Source organism: Anolis carolinensis, chromosome 2 (assembly GCF_035594765.1).
Source record: "Anolis carolinensis isolate JA03-04 chromosome 2, rAnoCar3.1.pri, whole genome shotgun sequence".
NCBI lineage: Eukaryota > Metazoa > Chordata > Lepidosauria > Squamata > Dactyloidae > Anolis > Anolis carolinensis.
Window position 1 is genome coordinate 178,302,916 of NC_085842.1, and position 18,172 is coordinate 178,321,087.

At 39.7% G+C, this 18,172-nt stretch overlaps 1 protein-coding gene across 5 annotated transcripts in view; it reads left to right on the plus strand.

The window, feature by feature from the left end:
- The window catches only part of LOC100564947 (ATP-binding cassette sub-family A member 10), a 114,533-nt gene that overhangs the window by 62,318 nt on the left and 34,043 nt on the right, over positions 1–18,172 (plus strand). For all 5 annotated transcript variants that reach the window (XR_010003106.1, XM_062971169.1, XM_008121999.3 and 2 more), the window contains 6 exons: positions 1,231–1,420; positions 5,004–5,167; positions 7,777–7,904; positions 9,453–9,590; positions 12,647–12,763; positions 13,794–13,970. Coding sequence is in view for 4 of the 5 variants with exons in the window: in XM_062971169.1 (XP_062827239.1) it covers positions 1,231–1,420; positions 5,004–5,167; positions 7,777–7,904; positions 9,453–9,590; positions 12,647–12,763; positions 13,794–13,970 (914 nt within the window). In the remaining variant the exon portion in view is untranslated. The remainder of the gene's footprint in view (positions 1–1,230; positions 1,421–5,003; positions 5,168–7,776; positions 7,905–9,452; positions 9,591–12,646; positions 12,764–13,793; positions 13,971–18,172) is intronic.

The following is an 18,172-nucleotide window of genomic DNA, read 5'->3' on the forward strand; positions in this document are numbered from 1 at the left end:
AATTGCAGGTGAATTATGAATTCCAGTACCTATTACTCCCAAATGTCCAGGCCAATTATCCTCAAACCCACCATTATTTAAATCTGGGCATATCGGGTATGCATGGCAAGTTTGGTCCAGACCCATCATTGTTTGGGTTCATAGCGTTCTGGGTGTAGGTGAACTACAACTCCTCTAAATTCCCCAGTAGGAGTCACAGTGCTCTGACTTGATGCAGGGTGAACTACAACTTCCACTATGTGCAGTCAAACCCTCAAACTCCTCCAGTAAGTTTAGTTGCAACTCAGTTCTGCTGTGTTTGTTTTGCAGACAGATTTGAAAGGGAAGGGCAGTAGGTGGGGTCATGCAAATTTCACACCAATGGAGAACCCTGGGATGCCTGCCTGTGGTGGAGGAAAATGCAAAATCTAGGATATAATGGTCCCCAAATAAAAGCATTCCTTGGGTGGTGGGCAGTAGTGTTTGGGAAGGACATTGGCAGGGGTTGGGCTACATGTTCATGGAGCTTGCTGTAACCGTAATGTCAGTGGAAAGGAGTGACTTGGTGGCTGCTTAGCACTGGGAACAATAACCTGTTTATGAAGGCCAGAGGCTGTCTGTGACATCTGTGCCACATACGGGTTTTCACTTTTATTATGGATATAGATATAGATATAACTAATCTGAAGGTTTTGTGTAATATTTTTAATGATTTTGTGAATGAAACCATGTTTGTATATACAGTGTTCCCCCACTTATCGGCGGGGTTACGTTCTAGGACTACTCGCAATAAGTGAAAATCCGCAAAGTAGGGGCACTATATTTATTTTTATATTTATACATTATTTTAGTAGTTATACACTATTTTAAGTCTTTATCAAACAATCATGTGTTGATAAATCGCCTCCTTCTCCTCCTGTTGGCACTTGGGCTCCTTTTCTCTCCCTTCGGCTTCTCCTTCCTTAGGCTGTAAATTGTACATTTTTATGATTTATAATAGTCTTTTAGAGTTTATTGAAAAACCGGAAAACAGCGAATCCGCAAAAAAAGAGAACCGCGAAGTAGTGAGGGAATACTGTATTCAGTACTCAGAAAGCAAAGGTATAATTTACAATAGCAATAACACTTGGATTCTGGGGCATTTTGGATTTCGGAATTCCAGATAAGGGCTACTCAAGCTGCATATAAGTAAGCATGGAGGCTCTTCTTAGACTGATTATGAATTATGAGTATTTTGACTTTTTATCTTAGATTATGGAGTTCATCGTGGTGAGCAAGTGGAAGGGGGAAAACTGGGTCAAATGGAACAAGAAAAGCCATTGCTCTCAGACACAGGAAAGGCAACACTTAGAGGCATGGCACTCTGGAGACGGCAAGTTTGCGGCATAGCAAGAATGCACTTTTTGAACCTCAAGCGTGAGAGCAAAGTCTGGGCAGCACTGTGAGTACCAAATCTTCTCCTTTAAAATATATTTTCATGAAACATGAACGGCACTAGACTAATTCAACTAGAGAAGTCAGCTATTGCAGAGCACATATAAACCAACCTGGACACAGCAAATTATTTGAGAACACAGAAATGCTGGACCACTCATGGAGACATGATAGCCATGTACAAATATGTGAGGGGAAGTCATAGGGAGGAGGGAGCAAGCTTATTTTCTGCTGCCCTGCAGACTAGGACACGGAACAATGGCTTCAAACTACAGGAAAGGAGATTCCACCTGAACATCAGGAAGAACTTCCTCACTGTGAGGGCTGTTCGGCAGTGGAACTCTCTCCCCCGGGCCGTGGTGGAGGCTCCTTCTTTGGAGGCTTTTAAGCAGAGGCTGGATGGCCATCTGTCGGGGGTGCTTTGAATGCAATTTCCTGCTTCTTAGCGGGGGGTTGGACTAGATGGCCCTTGAGGTCTCTTCCAACTCTACTATTCTATGATTCTATGATTCTATGACTCACAACCACCATGTCAGACTAAACAGAGAAGCCATGGAAATCCACAAGCACGTGGATAATTTCAACAGAAAGGAGGAAACCATGCAAATGAATAAAATCTGGCTAACAGTATTTAAAAAAACACCAGAATCAAGACAGTAAATGATGAACACCACTCAGAAACAGGAGAACTCCAGACAACAAGCAATCAAGGCCAGTTAACACCTCTGAAACAGGGGATGCCTCCAGGCAACAAATGTCATGCTACCTCTATGCAGATACCTTCACTGATTGACTTTGCAAACTTCATAGCTACTCAAATGCTAATTTAAGCTTGCCTACTGCAACATTCACACTTGCTTTAAACCGACACCCAGGACATTACGCAAGCACTATATGTATATATATATGTCCACACACACACACACACACAGAGTAGAGTCTCACTTATCCAACATAAACGGGCTGGCAGGAAGTTGGATAAGCAAATATGTTGGATAATAAGGAGGGATTAAGGAAAAGCCTGTTACACATCAAATTAGGTTATGATTTTACAAATTAAGCACCAAAACATCATGTTATACAACAAATTAGACAGAAAAGGTAGTTCAATACACAGGAATGTTATGTTGTAATTATTGTATTTACGAATTTAGCTCCAAAATATCACGATATATTGAAAACATTGACTACAAAATGTGTTGGATAATCCAGAACATTGGATAAATGAGTGTTGGATAAGTGAGACTCTACTGTACATTCTATTTGCTTCACTGCTAACAGAAATTCTGAAGATGCCAGCCACAGATGCAAGCGAAACGTCAGGAGATAATGCTGCTAGAACATGGCCATTCATCCCGAAAAACTCACAGAAATCCATCTTTTTATAATGTCTCAGACTACAATAATAATAATAATAATAATAATAATAATAATAATAATAATAATAATGGTGTTGTGCCAAAAGATTTGGCATTTGGAAACAATAGACATTGACAAAATTATGATCTGCCAACTGCAAAAAGGCCACCCTACTGGGATCTGCGCGCATCATCCGAAAATACATCACACAGTCCTAGACACTTGGGAAGTGTTCGACTTGTGATTTTGTGATACGAAATCCAGCATATCTATTTGTTTGCTGTGTCATAATAAAATAATAATATAACTTTATTTTTGTATCCCGCCTCCATCTCCCCAAAGGGACTCGCATGAGCACGAGCCCAACATCGACATAAGTTAAAACAATCCATGAAATTAAAAACAGTATAACAATATAGTATAAAACAACATACACCAGCCTAAAACAACATAATAACATATCAGTTACTTACAAAACCTGGGCATTCTATCCATGAAAGTCTTCGACAACACAAAGATAGGTTCTGTAGGTTTATTCTGAAGCTGAATTCATTTGTAAGTCGGAATAGGTATATTTTTAAAGTGTAACTTCAGCAGTAGGATAACATAGGCGTTTGTCTTGCGAACAGTGCCTGTGTTCAGAAGATTTCATCTTACTTTCTGTCCCTGTGAGAATTGGATTTTGAAAAAAAAATTGGCTTGTTTTGAAGCCAATGAAGCCTTTCCTATGATAACTCTTTCAGGAGTGAATTTCCCTTCCGAGGGGTTGATTTTTCTTAACTTCCTGTTGTCTCATCCCTGTTCCTAACCATGAGTCATTTGTAAGTCAGATGTTTATAACTCAGAGATTGCCTGTATTGACCTCTTTCAAAGTAAGCAAACAACAAATTGTCATCCAACATTGGACCTTTATGACTTATTGTTTCCTTTCTATGTCACTGTGAAGCAGTGGTATGTGGATGTGCACATCCATGTGGACGTGCCCACATTATTAGTAAACAAAAGAAGAAGAGTTAGAGAGAAGAAAACCAGTAAAACTAAACTTTAAAATATAAATATGTTGCCAATCTCAGAAAGAATTAAAAATTAGAACCGAAGGGAGGAGAACAAATATTTTCAAATCCAGAAAGCTTTTCTACAATAGACACCCTTTTTAGGGGATACTAGAGGTGATGGGGCCCCAGTGGCGCAGTGTGTTAAAGCTGCTGAACTTGCGGACGAAAAGTCACAGGTTCGAATCTGGGGAGCGGAGTGAGCGCCCGCTGTTAGCCCCAGCTTCTGCCAACCTAGCAGTTCGAAAACATGCCAATGTGAGTAGATCAATAAGTACCTCTCCAGCGGGAAAGTAATGGCACTCCGTGCACTCATGCCGGTCATATGACCTTGGAGGTGTCTATGGACAACACCGGCTCTTTAGCTTAGAGATGGAGATGAGCACCAACCCCCAGAGTCGGACACGACTGGACTTAGTGTCAGGGAAAAACCTTTACCTAGAGGTGATGGGCAATCTGTGTATTTGTGAAAAAGTGAAACTGAGAGACTATCTACTGAACATTACCAGGGATGTTTTAATTCAGCTAGGATCTCCACAATGAAAACATTTCTTTATTGGCAGAGCGCTCCCCATCGTTTTTACAATATGTGTTTATTTTTTTTGTTACTTAAGGAATAATTCAGTGTCACATAGCACAGATAGTTCTGTTGCAAAGCTAAGATGGGCTGTAGCCGTTTGCTTTTGTTGATAGTACTGGGAAGGCCAAAATCCCTTTCTCTCTCCTCCTACTTGTTGAACTCAATTTGTAGAAGTAGAAACAATCCAGAGATGGAAGGAAAAGTTGAAAGGAGGAGAGGAAAAACTGGGACACTGAAAGAATAATAGAGTTGGAAGAGACCTTGTGGTCCATCCAGTCCAAACCCCTGCCAAGAAGTAGGAAAACCGCATTCAAAGCACACACCCCCAACAGATGGCCATCCAACCTCTCTTTAAAAGCCTCCAAAGAAGGAGCTTCCACCACATTCCGGGGCAGAGAGTTCCACTGCTGAACAGCTCTCACAGTGAGGAAGTTCTTCCTAATGTTCAGGTGGAATCTCCTTTCTTGTAGTTTGAAGAATCAAAAGAGCATTCAGTTCTATTCATTATCTGGAAAGATCAGACGAAACAGATTTGATTTCTCCATCTTTTGGGTGGTTGAAGGTTCCTGCACTTAATTTCTGTCTCTACTTTGTTACAGATTACTTCTTCTTGGAATTATACTAGCTCCATTGATCATTCAGCACATTGCTCTTAGTATTTGGTCTACCCATCATAAAACAGAGCTTCATTCTGGACTTTATTTTGAGCCAGGAAAGCAGTTTTTTACAGGAATCTCGGGACTTCTGATCCTTAATGATACAGGTAAAGGCACAGAAGGTGGAAATGGTATTTTTACAAAGGAGAGTAGAGCATGCTGGAGTGATAAGGATGCTGCATCATGGTTGGTAGTTCTAACTCATCCATCTTAACACTGTTCCTTCATCTACGCATTGAGACTTTACATATTTTGCTTTCTAACTGGCCCTGTGTATGGAACAGACAGCATTGCAGGAAATTCTGCCTTGTAGGTCCTTGCTTTGAGTCTCCCACGACATTACACATGTACAGTAGAGTCTCACTTATCCAACATAAACGGGCCAGCAGAACATTGGATAAGCGAATATGTTGGATAATAAGGAGAGATTAAGGAGAAGCCTATTAAACATCAAATTGTGTTATGATTTTACAATTTAAGCACCAAAACATCATATTATACAACAAATTCGACAGAAAAAGTACTTCAATAGGCAGTAATGTTACGTAGTAATTACTGTACTTACTAATTTAGCACCAAAATATCACAATGTATTGAAAACATTGACTACAAAAATGCGTTGGATAATCCAGAACATTGGATAAGCAAATGTTGGATAAGTGAGACTCTACTGTATATCAATGTTGCCATCATGCACTGCAATCACAGACTTTATTCCAGCACTGTGTATTAGGATATCTATAACATGTGACATCTCCAGCCTTTCTTCCAGCTGGCAAGCACATGATTCTCTCCACATGACGATCATAAACCTTGCTGAGGTTGTTTCCCCACTATTTGAATTCTCCATTCACGTCCAGGATGTGTACCTCTAATGTAGGAGGATTATCAGTGTATTTTCTGCTAAATGGACCTCTTCTAAGGAAGGACACACTTCCTCTTGTTTGGTGTGATATCCTCCTTCTTGAGGCTCTCCTTCTTCATGACTTCAGAAGCGCAGTCATTGTAGTACTATTACATCCTGAAATGTTTTTTGCACATAGATAAAGGTAAAGGTTTTCCCCTGACATTAAGTCTAATTGTGTCCGACTCTGGGGGTTGGTGCTTGTAAAGAACTCAGGCAGGGGGGAATCTTTTTATCCCACCGCTGCCACCAATTGTAAAGATGTCAGGCAGGAGGAGAAATCGTTTTTTAAATCCCACCGCTGACACCGATTGCGGAGGTTGTTTTTAATTAATTAATTAATTAATATTTATAACTACAGTAGAGTCTCACTTATCCAAGCTAAACGGGCCGGCAGAAGCTTGGATAAGCGAATATCTTGGATAATAAGGAGGGATTAAGGAAAAGCCTATTAAACATCAAATTAGGTTATGATTTTACAAATTAAGCACCAAAACATCATGTTTTACAACAAATTTGACAGAAAAAGCAGTTCAATACACAGTAATGTTATGTTGTAATTACTGTATTTACGAATTTAGCACCAAAATATCACGATATATTGAAAAGATTGACTACAAAAATGGCTTGGATAATCCAGAAACTTGGATAAGCGAGGCTTGGATAAGTGAGACTCTACTGTATATCCGCTGCCACCAGTTATTAAAGGTGTCTTGTTTAAACACTGCCACCTGAGGTAAAAATGTTTATGATGCGGCCACCAGATGTTAAGGGGATTATCAACTCTTGCCACCACTATAGGAATACGTAGCCACTAGCTACCTAGAGAGGAGACTTTTGTTTTTCTTTCTTCTTGTTGTTTATTCTTAATGTGTGTATATATGACAGAGACTAAGATGTTTGAAGGAACAATAACATTTATTTAGGCACAAGCTTGATGATTACAGTCACTTCTTTAAAGGCACTTAGATAATGGTTGCAAAGCTATGTTGAGGTGTTCCAAACTTCTTAAAACATCAGTTCCTTCTCCACTAACAGACTACCTTAAAATAAGTCACCAAACTTATTTTATCCCTGATCCCCTAACTCAGGATCAGCCTTCCCTGAGCTTCAACAGAGCCCAGACTACCTAAAATAAGTCACCAAACTTATTTTAGAATTGACTCAAATTTCAACCTTTGAGCCACCCTGATCCTCTCAACTGAGAATCAGTCTTAAAGGCACCTTCTCAGGCACATACTCTAAAAACTAACCTTCCCTGTGGTTTACTGACCACAGACTGACTGACTGAGTTTCCCTCCAAAATCTGCTCTCTCTTCAGCTAACCCAGTTGGCTCCGCCCCCTTCTCCATGGCAACCAACTCTGAGTGCTTAGTAACTGAAATATTAACCCTTTTTAAAACACAGTTAAACATGGCATCTGTAAATAAAAAAACACACTTCGTTACAGTGCTCATCTCCATTTCTAAGCCAAAGAGCCAGCGTTGTCTGTAGACACCTCCAAGGTCATGTGGCTGGCATGACTGTATGGAGAACTGTTACCTTCCCGCTGGAGCGGTACCTATTGATCTACTCACATTTGCATGTTTTCGAACTGCTAGGTTGGCAGAAGCTGGGGCTAACATCAGGAGCTCACTCTGCTCCCGGATTCAAACCGCTGACCTTGCAGTCAACAAGTTCAACAGCTCAGTAGTTTAAACCACTGCGCCACCAGGGGCTCCCTTATGCACATAATATGATTTAAATATTGAATTTTGCGTTGTTTTGTCATATTCCATAGTCATTCTCCCAACCCATTTTACTTTGGCACAGGTGAAAACATTGACCGTTTTATCCATGCAGTGAAGAAACAGAATATCCTGCTGGATGTAGTCTCTGGAAGTAATATCAGTGACCAGTTAGTACACAATGGAGCGATAAAAGTAGCCATGAAAGACCAGGTAACTTTTAATTATTGTACTTGTATTGGAAGAAAATATGTACTGGATGACCCCCAATAATAATAATAATAATAACAACAACAACTTTATTTTTATACTCCACCTCCATCTCCCCAAAGGGACTCGGGGCAACTAACATGGGGCCAAGCCCGGATAATTACAATAAAACGAAATAAAATACATACATAATTCACCTCATCAGCAGATAAAAATACATCAAGGTAAAAACACAATTATACACAGTAACATAATAAAATTAATTAATGACAAGAATATAGTTAAACATAATTTAAAAACCAGAACAAGAGTTAACGAGAACGAACTGGGCCAAAGTGCAAGGAGTGTATATTGTAAACCCAATGGGTGAGGTAGATGAGAAAAGTGCTGCATTTAGTAGGAGACTTGGGATGGGATAAACGACGGAATTATTTCCAACTAATGGAACAGAATAAAGTGCATCAGATATAGTGATTGTCACTGAAATGAGACCTGTCATGGGGATTAATATTCATAAAAGTCCCATTACATACAACGGTATGGCAAAATGTTATCCTTTATATAAAATGGCTAAATGAAATTTTGCTTTTAAAAATTTATTTCCCAATTTGCGGAGGGGGTGGGGTGTCGTATTTTCAAGACCTGATGATTGAATCCATGGATGCCAAATATGGAGGGCTAATTCTGATTGTGTCTCTTGAACAACAGGGTAGCAAAACTTGAAAAGTCTAAAGGCCATTTATCCAGTCTTCTGACTTTAGACTGCGTCGCAATCTAAAATAAAACCAAAGGTGTCTGGGAGTCCATTTCCAGGCTGTTGTTTAAAGAACATTTTAAGAGCTGGGTGTCTTGGTTTAAGAGAAAATTACACTCGCTAGAACTTGATGCTCTGTGTTTGGACAAAGCAAGCAAACAAAAGAAAAGGATTCTGCGGCTGTCAAAACAGATGTGGGTGTACATGAGCCTACTCCTATGTTCTATGTGTAGTACGTGCAAGTTTCCAAATGTCACATCTTATCTATGTTGGTTTATTTAAGCTTTTCTTGACATTAATCTTTTATAGAAATATAATTTATTATTGTTTCTTGGCATTTGGAATATTCACTCTAGCCTTGCAACAGATAGTCTGGAGCCAAATTCGCAATCTTACTTTCAGAAAGACAGAAGATACGGTTTGTAATAGAAGATTCCCAAATCTAGGGCTGCAAAATTAAAAGCACAATTGGCAATCCTCAATTTCACTCTTGGGAGGTATGTCTCATTAAGTGCAACACTTGCTTAGTTGAATATGGTTCCTTTTTTAGAAGACCTATAATAAAAGAATTTCCTGTGGAATGCTTGATTCCAAAGGTAGTTAGACAAGGACTGTGCCAATGGCATCCCTCAGTAACAAAAGTACACAAAACCAAAGGACGCTGTATCATTAACTTAATTAAATGTTTAGCTAATCACTGCAGTTTTGTTATTGTTTTAGTTATTGACTCTTGCTTTTGTAGCACTGCCTGTACTGACACATTTAAGTTTTGATTTTAATGTCTTGTTTTGCTTCAGAAATACAGGTTCACAATTATGTGTCACATGGAAGTAATCAATTGCTATCCTGTTCTTGTCAACATAATCAGCAATGCTTTTCTGCAAATGTCAAATTCTGCTGCCCGTATTCGATTGTTCAGTCATCCACTTTTAACAGTAAGTTTTGTACCAAAGCATCATGTTTTACAACAAGTCTGCCACTTGTTTGGGAGTGTGGCTGAACTTGTGTTGTTGTTGGGTGTGTTGGCCTATTGCACATTGTTGCCTAGAGAAACAGCTGTGGATCCGGGTGGGAGGCAGACTGCATTAGATAATACAGAACGTTGGATAAGCGGAGGTTGGATAATCGAGAGACTACTATATTGTTAAACAATGTATATGAACATTGAGGAAGGTTTAGAGTACAAAGAAGATCAGCATTCCAAACAATATTCATAATGTTACAAGTCAGACGCCAGCCAATATAAACAACTCAGTTGATTGCAAAAACAACACAAAAGAGCCTAAGAAACAACCAAAAGGAGGCTCAAAACACTTTCTCTTCAGTGTGAGGTAACAATGTCCAAAAAGAACTCAAAAGACCCAAACTTGGGGTATAATCTGGATTATCCTGGAAAATAATCCAGATTAAAACAAACTTAGTTGAAAAGGCTGGAAACTCACTCCACCTGCTGGTTGGAGCTAAACAAACACATGAAAGCTACTAGCAGTAACCCACAGTGACCAACGGCTACACAATGCCCCAAAATGTTGCTAAAGCAAAACCATGTTGTAAAGGAGAAGTCACAGCTGCCACGCCCGGTCCGCGTCGTTAGGGAGAAGTCACAGGCGTTGAGTTCCAGTCCAAGTCATCAGAGAGAAGTCACAGTCACCGAATTCCAGTCCAGGTCATCAGGAAGAAGTCACAGTCACTGAATTCCAATCCAAGGTAAACAAAAAGAGCCAAAGCGACGGAGGCAAGCCAGCAGCTAATGCATAAAACCAACACAAGACAATCCAGCGCAAACCCACACAATGCCAGCCCCTGTTGCCACTAAAAACCGGGTTAACACTTACGTCCCGAAGTAGTCTTCCAAACACGTCTTCTGAAACAGAGATCCCGAAAAGTGCCCAACAAAACACCTTGCCGATTGCAAAGTTACATTAGCAACAAACTTACTTTTATCTACAAGTCCTCCTCTGAACTTGAGCCAGCCAATGCCCCATCCACAGCTGGTTGCTGCAAATCCTCATCAGAGCTGGAGTCACCGATTGCCCCACCTCCAGCTGCAGCCCTTCTACGATCTCTCCAGCCAGACCACCTTCTATCCAAACCCATAACTCCCCAGGATCCATCTGTATCTTCTCTGTGCCATCCCTCAAATGTACCACTGCTTGTGGGCTCCTCAAGAATCTCCCGGATCTCCTGAACCTTAGTCCAATCCATCACCTCACTCCCAGAGTCTGACATCCCATCCTCCTGACTCCCAGTCCCACAATCCCCTTCAAAACCCTCAAAGGTATCATCATCAGAGGGCTCCATAAGTATTTCCCGGATTCTCTTCCTTTGTTGCTCCTTATCACGAAGAGTTTTCCTGCCTTTTCTAATGCAACTAGTAGGATCTCTACTTGAAGACTCCATCAAAACACATAATTTGAAAGTTGATAATGACTGCATTTTAAAACCATTCTCTTTTTGAATGAACAGTGATATTAGCCTAGTTGGTAGTGTTACGGGTTTGTTGAAAAACAAAACTGCGTGTAGTCCTGTCCAGACTTATCCAGCCCTTTGTTGTATCCACAATGAGCAAAAGAAAACAAGCCAGGAAAATGGAAGAAAAATCAAAAATTTACTCTTAATTAGCAGAGTCAAAAAAGAAACACAATAAAACTTCCAGCAACTTATTTATTTATTTCATTTATATACCGCTTTTCTCAACCCCAAGGGGGACTCAAATCGGTTTAACAACATAGTGAATGGCAAAGTTTCAGTGCCTCACAGCCATATAAAAAAGCATTACAACTCTAAAATCAATACGTATGACCAGAAATGAGCTAATTAAAACTATATAATCAGACATACCATAAAACATTAAAACATTTAACATTAAGGCCTTTGAAACATTGCATCAATGGCAGGCTTAAAAATATTATCCTGGAATACAAAAGGTATGTCTACACCAGAAAAAAGTAGGCAAATCTACCACTTCTTAAGCAAGCGAAAACTTGATATCATCTGTCTTGAAGAAGTGAGAGTCAAAACATTGCATCAATCCCATGGTTTCCTATAGCTGCTTACATATTGCAATATTCATCAAGTGTCTGCTTGCATACCTAGGTTTTAAGCTGTTTTCAGAATGTCAAGAGGGAGGGAGCTGTTTATATATTGTTTATAACTTGTTTATATATTGACTAGGCAGTGTAATGCCAGCTTGATACAGCTGGGTAGCAGCTCTGCCCCTGACCCAAATGACTACTGATTGGTTATAGAGAGTACCAGGAAATTTCCCTCCATTCAGTTCCATCAACTGGCCTGAAGCTGGTACCCTCCATGTCAGTTTATTATTTATTTATTATTATTTATTTATTTATTTATTTATTTATTTATTTATTTATTTGCAGTATTTATATTCCACCCTTCTCACCCCGAAGGGGACTCAGGGCGGATCACATTATATACATATAGGGCAAACATTCAATGCCCATATACACATAGAACAGAGACAGACACAGAGACAATTTAACCTTCTCCTGAGGGGTTGTTCGATTCTGGCCACAGGGGGGAGCAGCTGCTTCATCATCCACTGTGATGGCACTTCCTCATTCCAAGGTCGTAAATTAGTTAAATTTGCCTCCCCACTTTATAAGTGGTACCTTATTTCCTACTTGATAGATGCAACTATCTTTCGGGTTGCTAGGTCAGCAACGAGCAGGGGCTCTTTTTTATTTTTTTAATTGACAGGTGCTCACCCCGCCACGAGCTGGCCTCGAACTCATGACCTCATGGTCAGAGTGATATATTGCAGCAGGCTGCTCACCAGCCTGCGCCACAGCCCGGCCCGGGGTGTAGAGCTTTCCATTCCACAAGAGTCAAATTACCCAACCGTCATCTTTACATATTATGCTCAGTCTTTTCTCTGGTCCTAGCACACATATTAATTATAGTTATCTCAATGTCTATAAACTATCTTACCAAGCAACTTTAAAGTATGTTTTTCTGATTTCTTCCCCAGATAAATTTTAACGAAGATCTCTGGGATTTTTTTTCTCATGGGTACTTTATTTCAGCTGTTTTCTTATTCCCAGCTTTTCCTCCAAACTTTGCAATGACAAGTGTCCGTGACTACAAGGTAAAATTATTAGATGAGCATAGAATACATTTGGAATACATTTCATTTCAGTGAATTTTGCACTGATTTCAATGAAGACAGGATCTTAAGGGGATGTGTAACTGGTACATGTATATATGCTTTATTGGAGTACCCAAAACATCCATGGTAACAAATGCATTTTCTCATATGATCCTACTTGGAATCTTAAGTCTTCAGGAGAGGCCCTTCTCTTGGTCCCATTACTCTCAAAGACATATTTATTTGTAACACCAATGAAGGGCTTTTTGTTGGAAGCCCCCACCTCAGCTTCATAATTTGGTGTCTTCAGATAAATATACCTACCCAGTTTCCCCAAAAATAAGACATCCCCTGAAAATAAGACCCAGTAGCGATTTTGCTGAATTGCTAAATATAAGGCCTCCCCCGAAAGTAAGACCTAGTGAAGTTTTTGTTTGGAAGCATGCCCACCAAACAGAGCATGCAGGATTGGTAAATGTACATACCATAGATTGTTTTACATGGAAATAATGGTAGTAACAAGAAATTCTTGATAGATTCAGTTTGTCTGGTTGTGATGGTTTATGATGACAACTACTGTACAGTATATAATAAAAGTTCTTTTTTTTTTGTTCAACAATAAATGTGAATTTTTCTTCATGGAAAAATAAAACATCCCCTGAAAATAAGACCTAGTGCATCTTTGGAAGCAAAAATTGATATAAGACACTGTCTTATTTTCAGGGAAACATGGTATGAGTACAATGAAGCCCTTCCAGTGGAAGGCCCTATTCCTGTAGCAGGATGCTATTCCAAAACCAGGTCGTTATTAATGGCCATCCTCAATAATGTAACCATTGCAAGAATCTCAAGTAGTATGTGGTGGTGTCAGTGGTGATGGTGATCTCATCTTGTGGAGGTCTGTGGCCACCCCCACCCCCCATTTCTGCTTCGCACCTTAATGCAACTTGTTGAATATTAAAATGGAAAATGCATTACAATGGAATGGGCATTGAAAAGTATAACTATTTGTGGTCACTTTCTTTGCCAGATAAAAACTTGGTCTCAGCTGCAGATTTCAGGAATTTTCCCTTCTGCGTATTGGTATGGACAAGCTCTGGTGGATATTCCCTTGCTTTGCATTCTATGTGTCTTAGTGTTTTGGCCTTGCTTGATACAGTTCTTCATTGCATATGAAGGTCTTCGTAGAACCATCATTGCCTGTTCGGTAAGTCTGGCTTAGTATGATTTTGAAAAAGCAGACCTATCACATTTCATGCCAGTTACAAACTTGAACTAATACCACTCACAGGCCTACAGAAATTAGAGTCTTATCTAAAAGAGGTAAGCACTAGTGATAGTAGGCTATATAACAGAGAAGCCAACAATGGACTAGTCTGTGCACTAAACAGAGATGCCAACTTTTGACTTTATCACACCAACCAGCTGTATTGCTACAGTTGCATTGTTGTAGATAAGGGATACATACATACTGGGTTGAAAGTTCTTTTCACTTATTCTTGCTTAGAATAAGATACCATATTCTGCTGCATAAACTTATATTTTCATGCCAACTTTTCCAAAAAGTGGGAGTGTGACATTATGCAAAGAAAAAATGTGCTTTCGGTTCTCCAATTTCTGGTTTGTTTGTTTTTTTTAAGACACTGCCTTACATTCGAATCAAGACAAGAAGGAAAGGGGAGGAAGGGAGGGTCCAAGCATCAAACACCTGTATTAATTACAGTATACATCTGACAATTATACAATGAAAGGCTGGAAGCTCATTTATGGAGCTAAAGAAGGGATGCAACAACTATGCAGTGGCGATTATTACATGGTGAACTATGATATATTATCTTAAGAATTTGGTATAATGACTGAACTTTTAAATTACTCAGTAATCAGACTTTTCTAAGTCAGGGGTTCTCAGCCTGTGGGTCCCCAGGTGTTTTGGCCTACAACTCCCAGAAATCCCAGCCAGTTTACCAGCTGTTAGGATTTCTGGGAGTTGAAGGCCAAAACATCTGGGGAGCCACAGGTTGAGAATCACTGTTCTAGGTGGTACAAAGCATGAAAATATCAGATATAGAAAAAAAATCCCAAGTCAGGAGCGACTTGAGAAACTGCAAGTCGCTTCTGGTGTGAGAGAATTGGCTGTCTGCAAGGACGTTGCCCAGGGGATGCCTAGATGTTTTGATGTTTTTACCATCCTTGTGGGAGGCTTCTCTCATGTCCCTGCATGGGGAGCTGGAGCTAACAGACAGAGCTTATCTCTGCTCTCTCCGGAATCGAACCGGCAACCTTCAGGTCAGCATTCCTGCCGGCACAAGGGTTTAACCCACTGTGCCACCTCAGAGTTTATTATTGTATAAAACAATAATACAAACATTATAGCAGATAAAGTAAAATTTAAAACATCTGCCAGATAAAAGTGTAAAGTTCTTAAAGAACTAAGACAATTCTTAAATTTGCTGAGAAACTATGAAGATTTCCTCCTTATGCCCTTATTCCCTTATGCCTTGCTGGAGGGAGGGCATTTGATAGAAGGTGCCATCATTGAAAAGACACTCTGTCTCTTTGCCAGAACCTGATGGAGCACTTATTTATACATAAAGGACACTTGAATAAAAGAACAAACATAACATCAAGATCTCCTTCCACCTCTGTATTCATACTGAAGAATACAAATTGCAGAAAGCATGGCAAGCACATACCCAGAGAAACCAGGACAGTAGTTCTCAACCTTTGGGTCCCCAGATGTTTTGGCCTTCGTCTCCCAGAAATCCTAACAGCTGGTAAACTGGCTGGGATTTCTGTGAGTTATAGGGCAAAACACCTGAGGATCCACAGGTTGAGAACCACTGAGCTAGGAGATTCAGATACTTGATTTCAGCATATAAAGCTTTTTCTCCATTTCTATCTGCTTCTACACTCTTCAAAGACAGAGTGCCATGGAGCCTATCAAATGGCTGCTTCCAATAGTTGCCCATCCGACATTGTCTCCACAGCATGTAGAAATGAGTGGATTTCAGAAATGGGCAGAAAAAGTAATAATATAGAAATTAATTTATTTATTTGCAGTATGTATTTTCCGTCCTTCTCACCCCAAAGGGGACTCAGGGCAGATTACAATGCACATATACATGGCAAACATTCAATGCTATTATTAGACATACAACATACAGACAGACACAGAGACAATTTAACATTTTTCCAGCTTCTGGCTTCACGAGAATATGCTCCATTCCAGCTACAGGGGGAACTGCCGCTTCACCATCTACTTGTGACACCGAGTCCTTGATGGTATTACTTCCTCATTCCTTCTGCGCACTGCTGGCAATTTTATGTTGTTGTAAATTAGTTAAAATAGAGGTACAGTAGAGTCTCACTTATCCAACATTCACTTATCCAACGTTCTGGATTATCCAACGCATTTTTGTAGTCAATGTTTATAATACATCGTGATATTTTGGTGCTAAATTCGTAAATACAGTAATTACTACATAGCATTACTGCGTATGGAACTACTTTTTCTGTCAAATTTGTTGTCTAACATGATGTTTTGGTGCTTCATTTGTATAATCATAATCTAACTTGATGTTTAATAGGCTTTTTCTTAATCCCTCCTTATTATCCAACATATTCGCTTATCCAACATTCTGCCGGCCCATTTATGTTGGATAAGTAAGACTCTACTGTACCTAAATTCTATCTTGGATCTACCCAATCTCTGTGCTCCACATCCATTCATCATCCTAGCAAAATATTGCTTTCTGCTGGAGGATGTCCTTTCAAGCAAATGGCTCCCACTCTCTCCCTAGCGATTTGTCAATAAAAGGACTTGCAGATAAAAAAGGCATACAGTAGAGTCTCACTTATCCAAGATAAACGGGCCGGCAGAATATTGGATAAGCAAAAATCTTGGATAATAAGGAGGGATTAAGAAAAAAAGCCTATTAAACATAAAATTACATTATGGTTTTACAAATTAAGCACCAAAACATCATGTTTTACAGGAAATTGACAGAAAAAGCAGTTCAATATACAGTAATGTTATGTAGTAATTACTGTATTTACAAATTTAGCACCAAAACATTGCAACATTTACTACAAAAACAATGACTACCAAAAGGCAGACTGCCTTGGATAATGCAGAACCTTGGATAAGCGAAGTATGGATAAGTGAGACTCTCCTGTAACACAAAAAGAAGGAAAGGACCTCTGGTAAGGAAAGAAGGCAAAAGCCAGCCATGTTTCTGCAGTAGTGAAATGGCTCTTCTTATCACATCTCCCTCTGTCATGACTTGATGGAAGGGCTGCTCTTGGTTACAGCTAAAGGAGACTTTCTTTCATCAGAGCTGGCAAAATAGCTTCTAATGTTTACCTCCTTCTGCCGTAGCATGCCAAAATGGCCACTATGGGGAAATTGTTAAATCGATGTAGTTGTATGAATAAAATCCCAGGTATTCCCAGTTTGCTGGCACATACACAGTAGAGTCTCACTTATCCAACATAAACGGGCCGGCAGAACGTTGGATAAGTGAATATGTTGGATAATAAGGAAGGATAAAGGAAAAGCCTATTAAACATAAAATCAGGTTATGATTTTACAAATTAAGCACCAAAACATCATGTTATACAAAAAAAATGACAGAAAAAGTAGTTCAATACGCAGTAATGCTATGTAGTAATTACTGTATTTACTAATTTGGCACCAAAATATCACGATGTATTGAAAACATTGACTACAAAAATGCGTTGGATAATCCAGAATGTTGGATAAGTGAGACTCTACTGTATTAGAACAGGCATAAGCAAATCTCGGTCCTTTGGGTATTTTGGACTTCATCTCTCAGCATTCCTAACAGCTGGTAAGGTGGCTGGGATTTCTGGGAGCTGAAGTCCAAAACAACTGGAGGGTAAAAGCTTGCCCATGCCTATATTAGAGTATTATATTAGAGTATTTTCAGTACTCTAATATAGGCATGGGCAAGCTTTTGCCCTCCAGGTATTACATGTTTGCCATATTTTCAGCACTGTTCATTTCCATTTGTTATTTGAATAGTATTGATAAATGGAACCTCCAATGGCACAGCAGGTTAAACCGCTGAGCTGCTGAATTTGATGACCAAGAGATCAGAGGTTCGAATTCGGGGAGCGGGGTGAACTCCCACTGTTAGCCCCAGCTTCTGCCAACCTAGCAGTTTGAAAACTTGGAAATGTGAACAGATCAATAGGTTTCATTCTGGTGAGAAGGTAAAGGCACTCCATGCAGTCAGGATGGGTCACAGTACACATACACGGCAAACATTCAGTGCCATTTGGAGACAGGACAGAGCAGAACAAGAAAGACACAAGGAGGTGTGTAGTCTTGAAGTCCAGTTTTTTGGTGTCTTGGAGGTTGAGGTTGCATTCAGATTCAGTCACAGG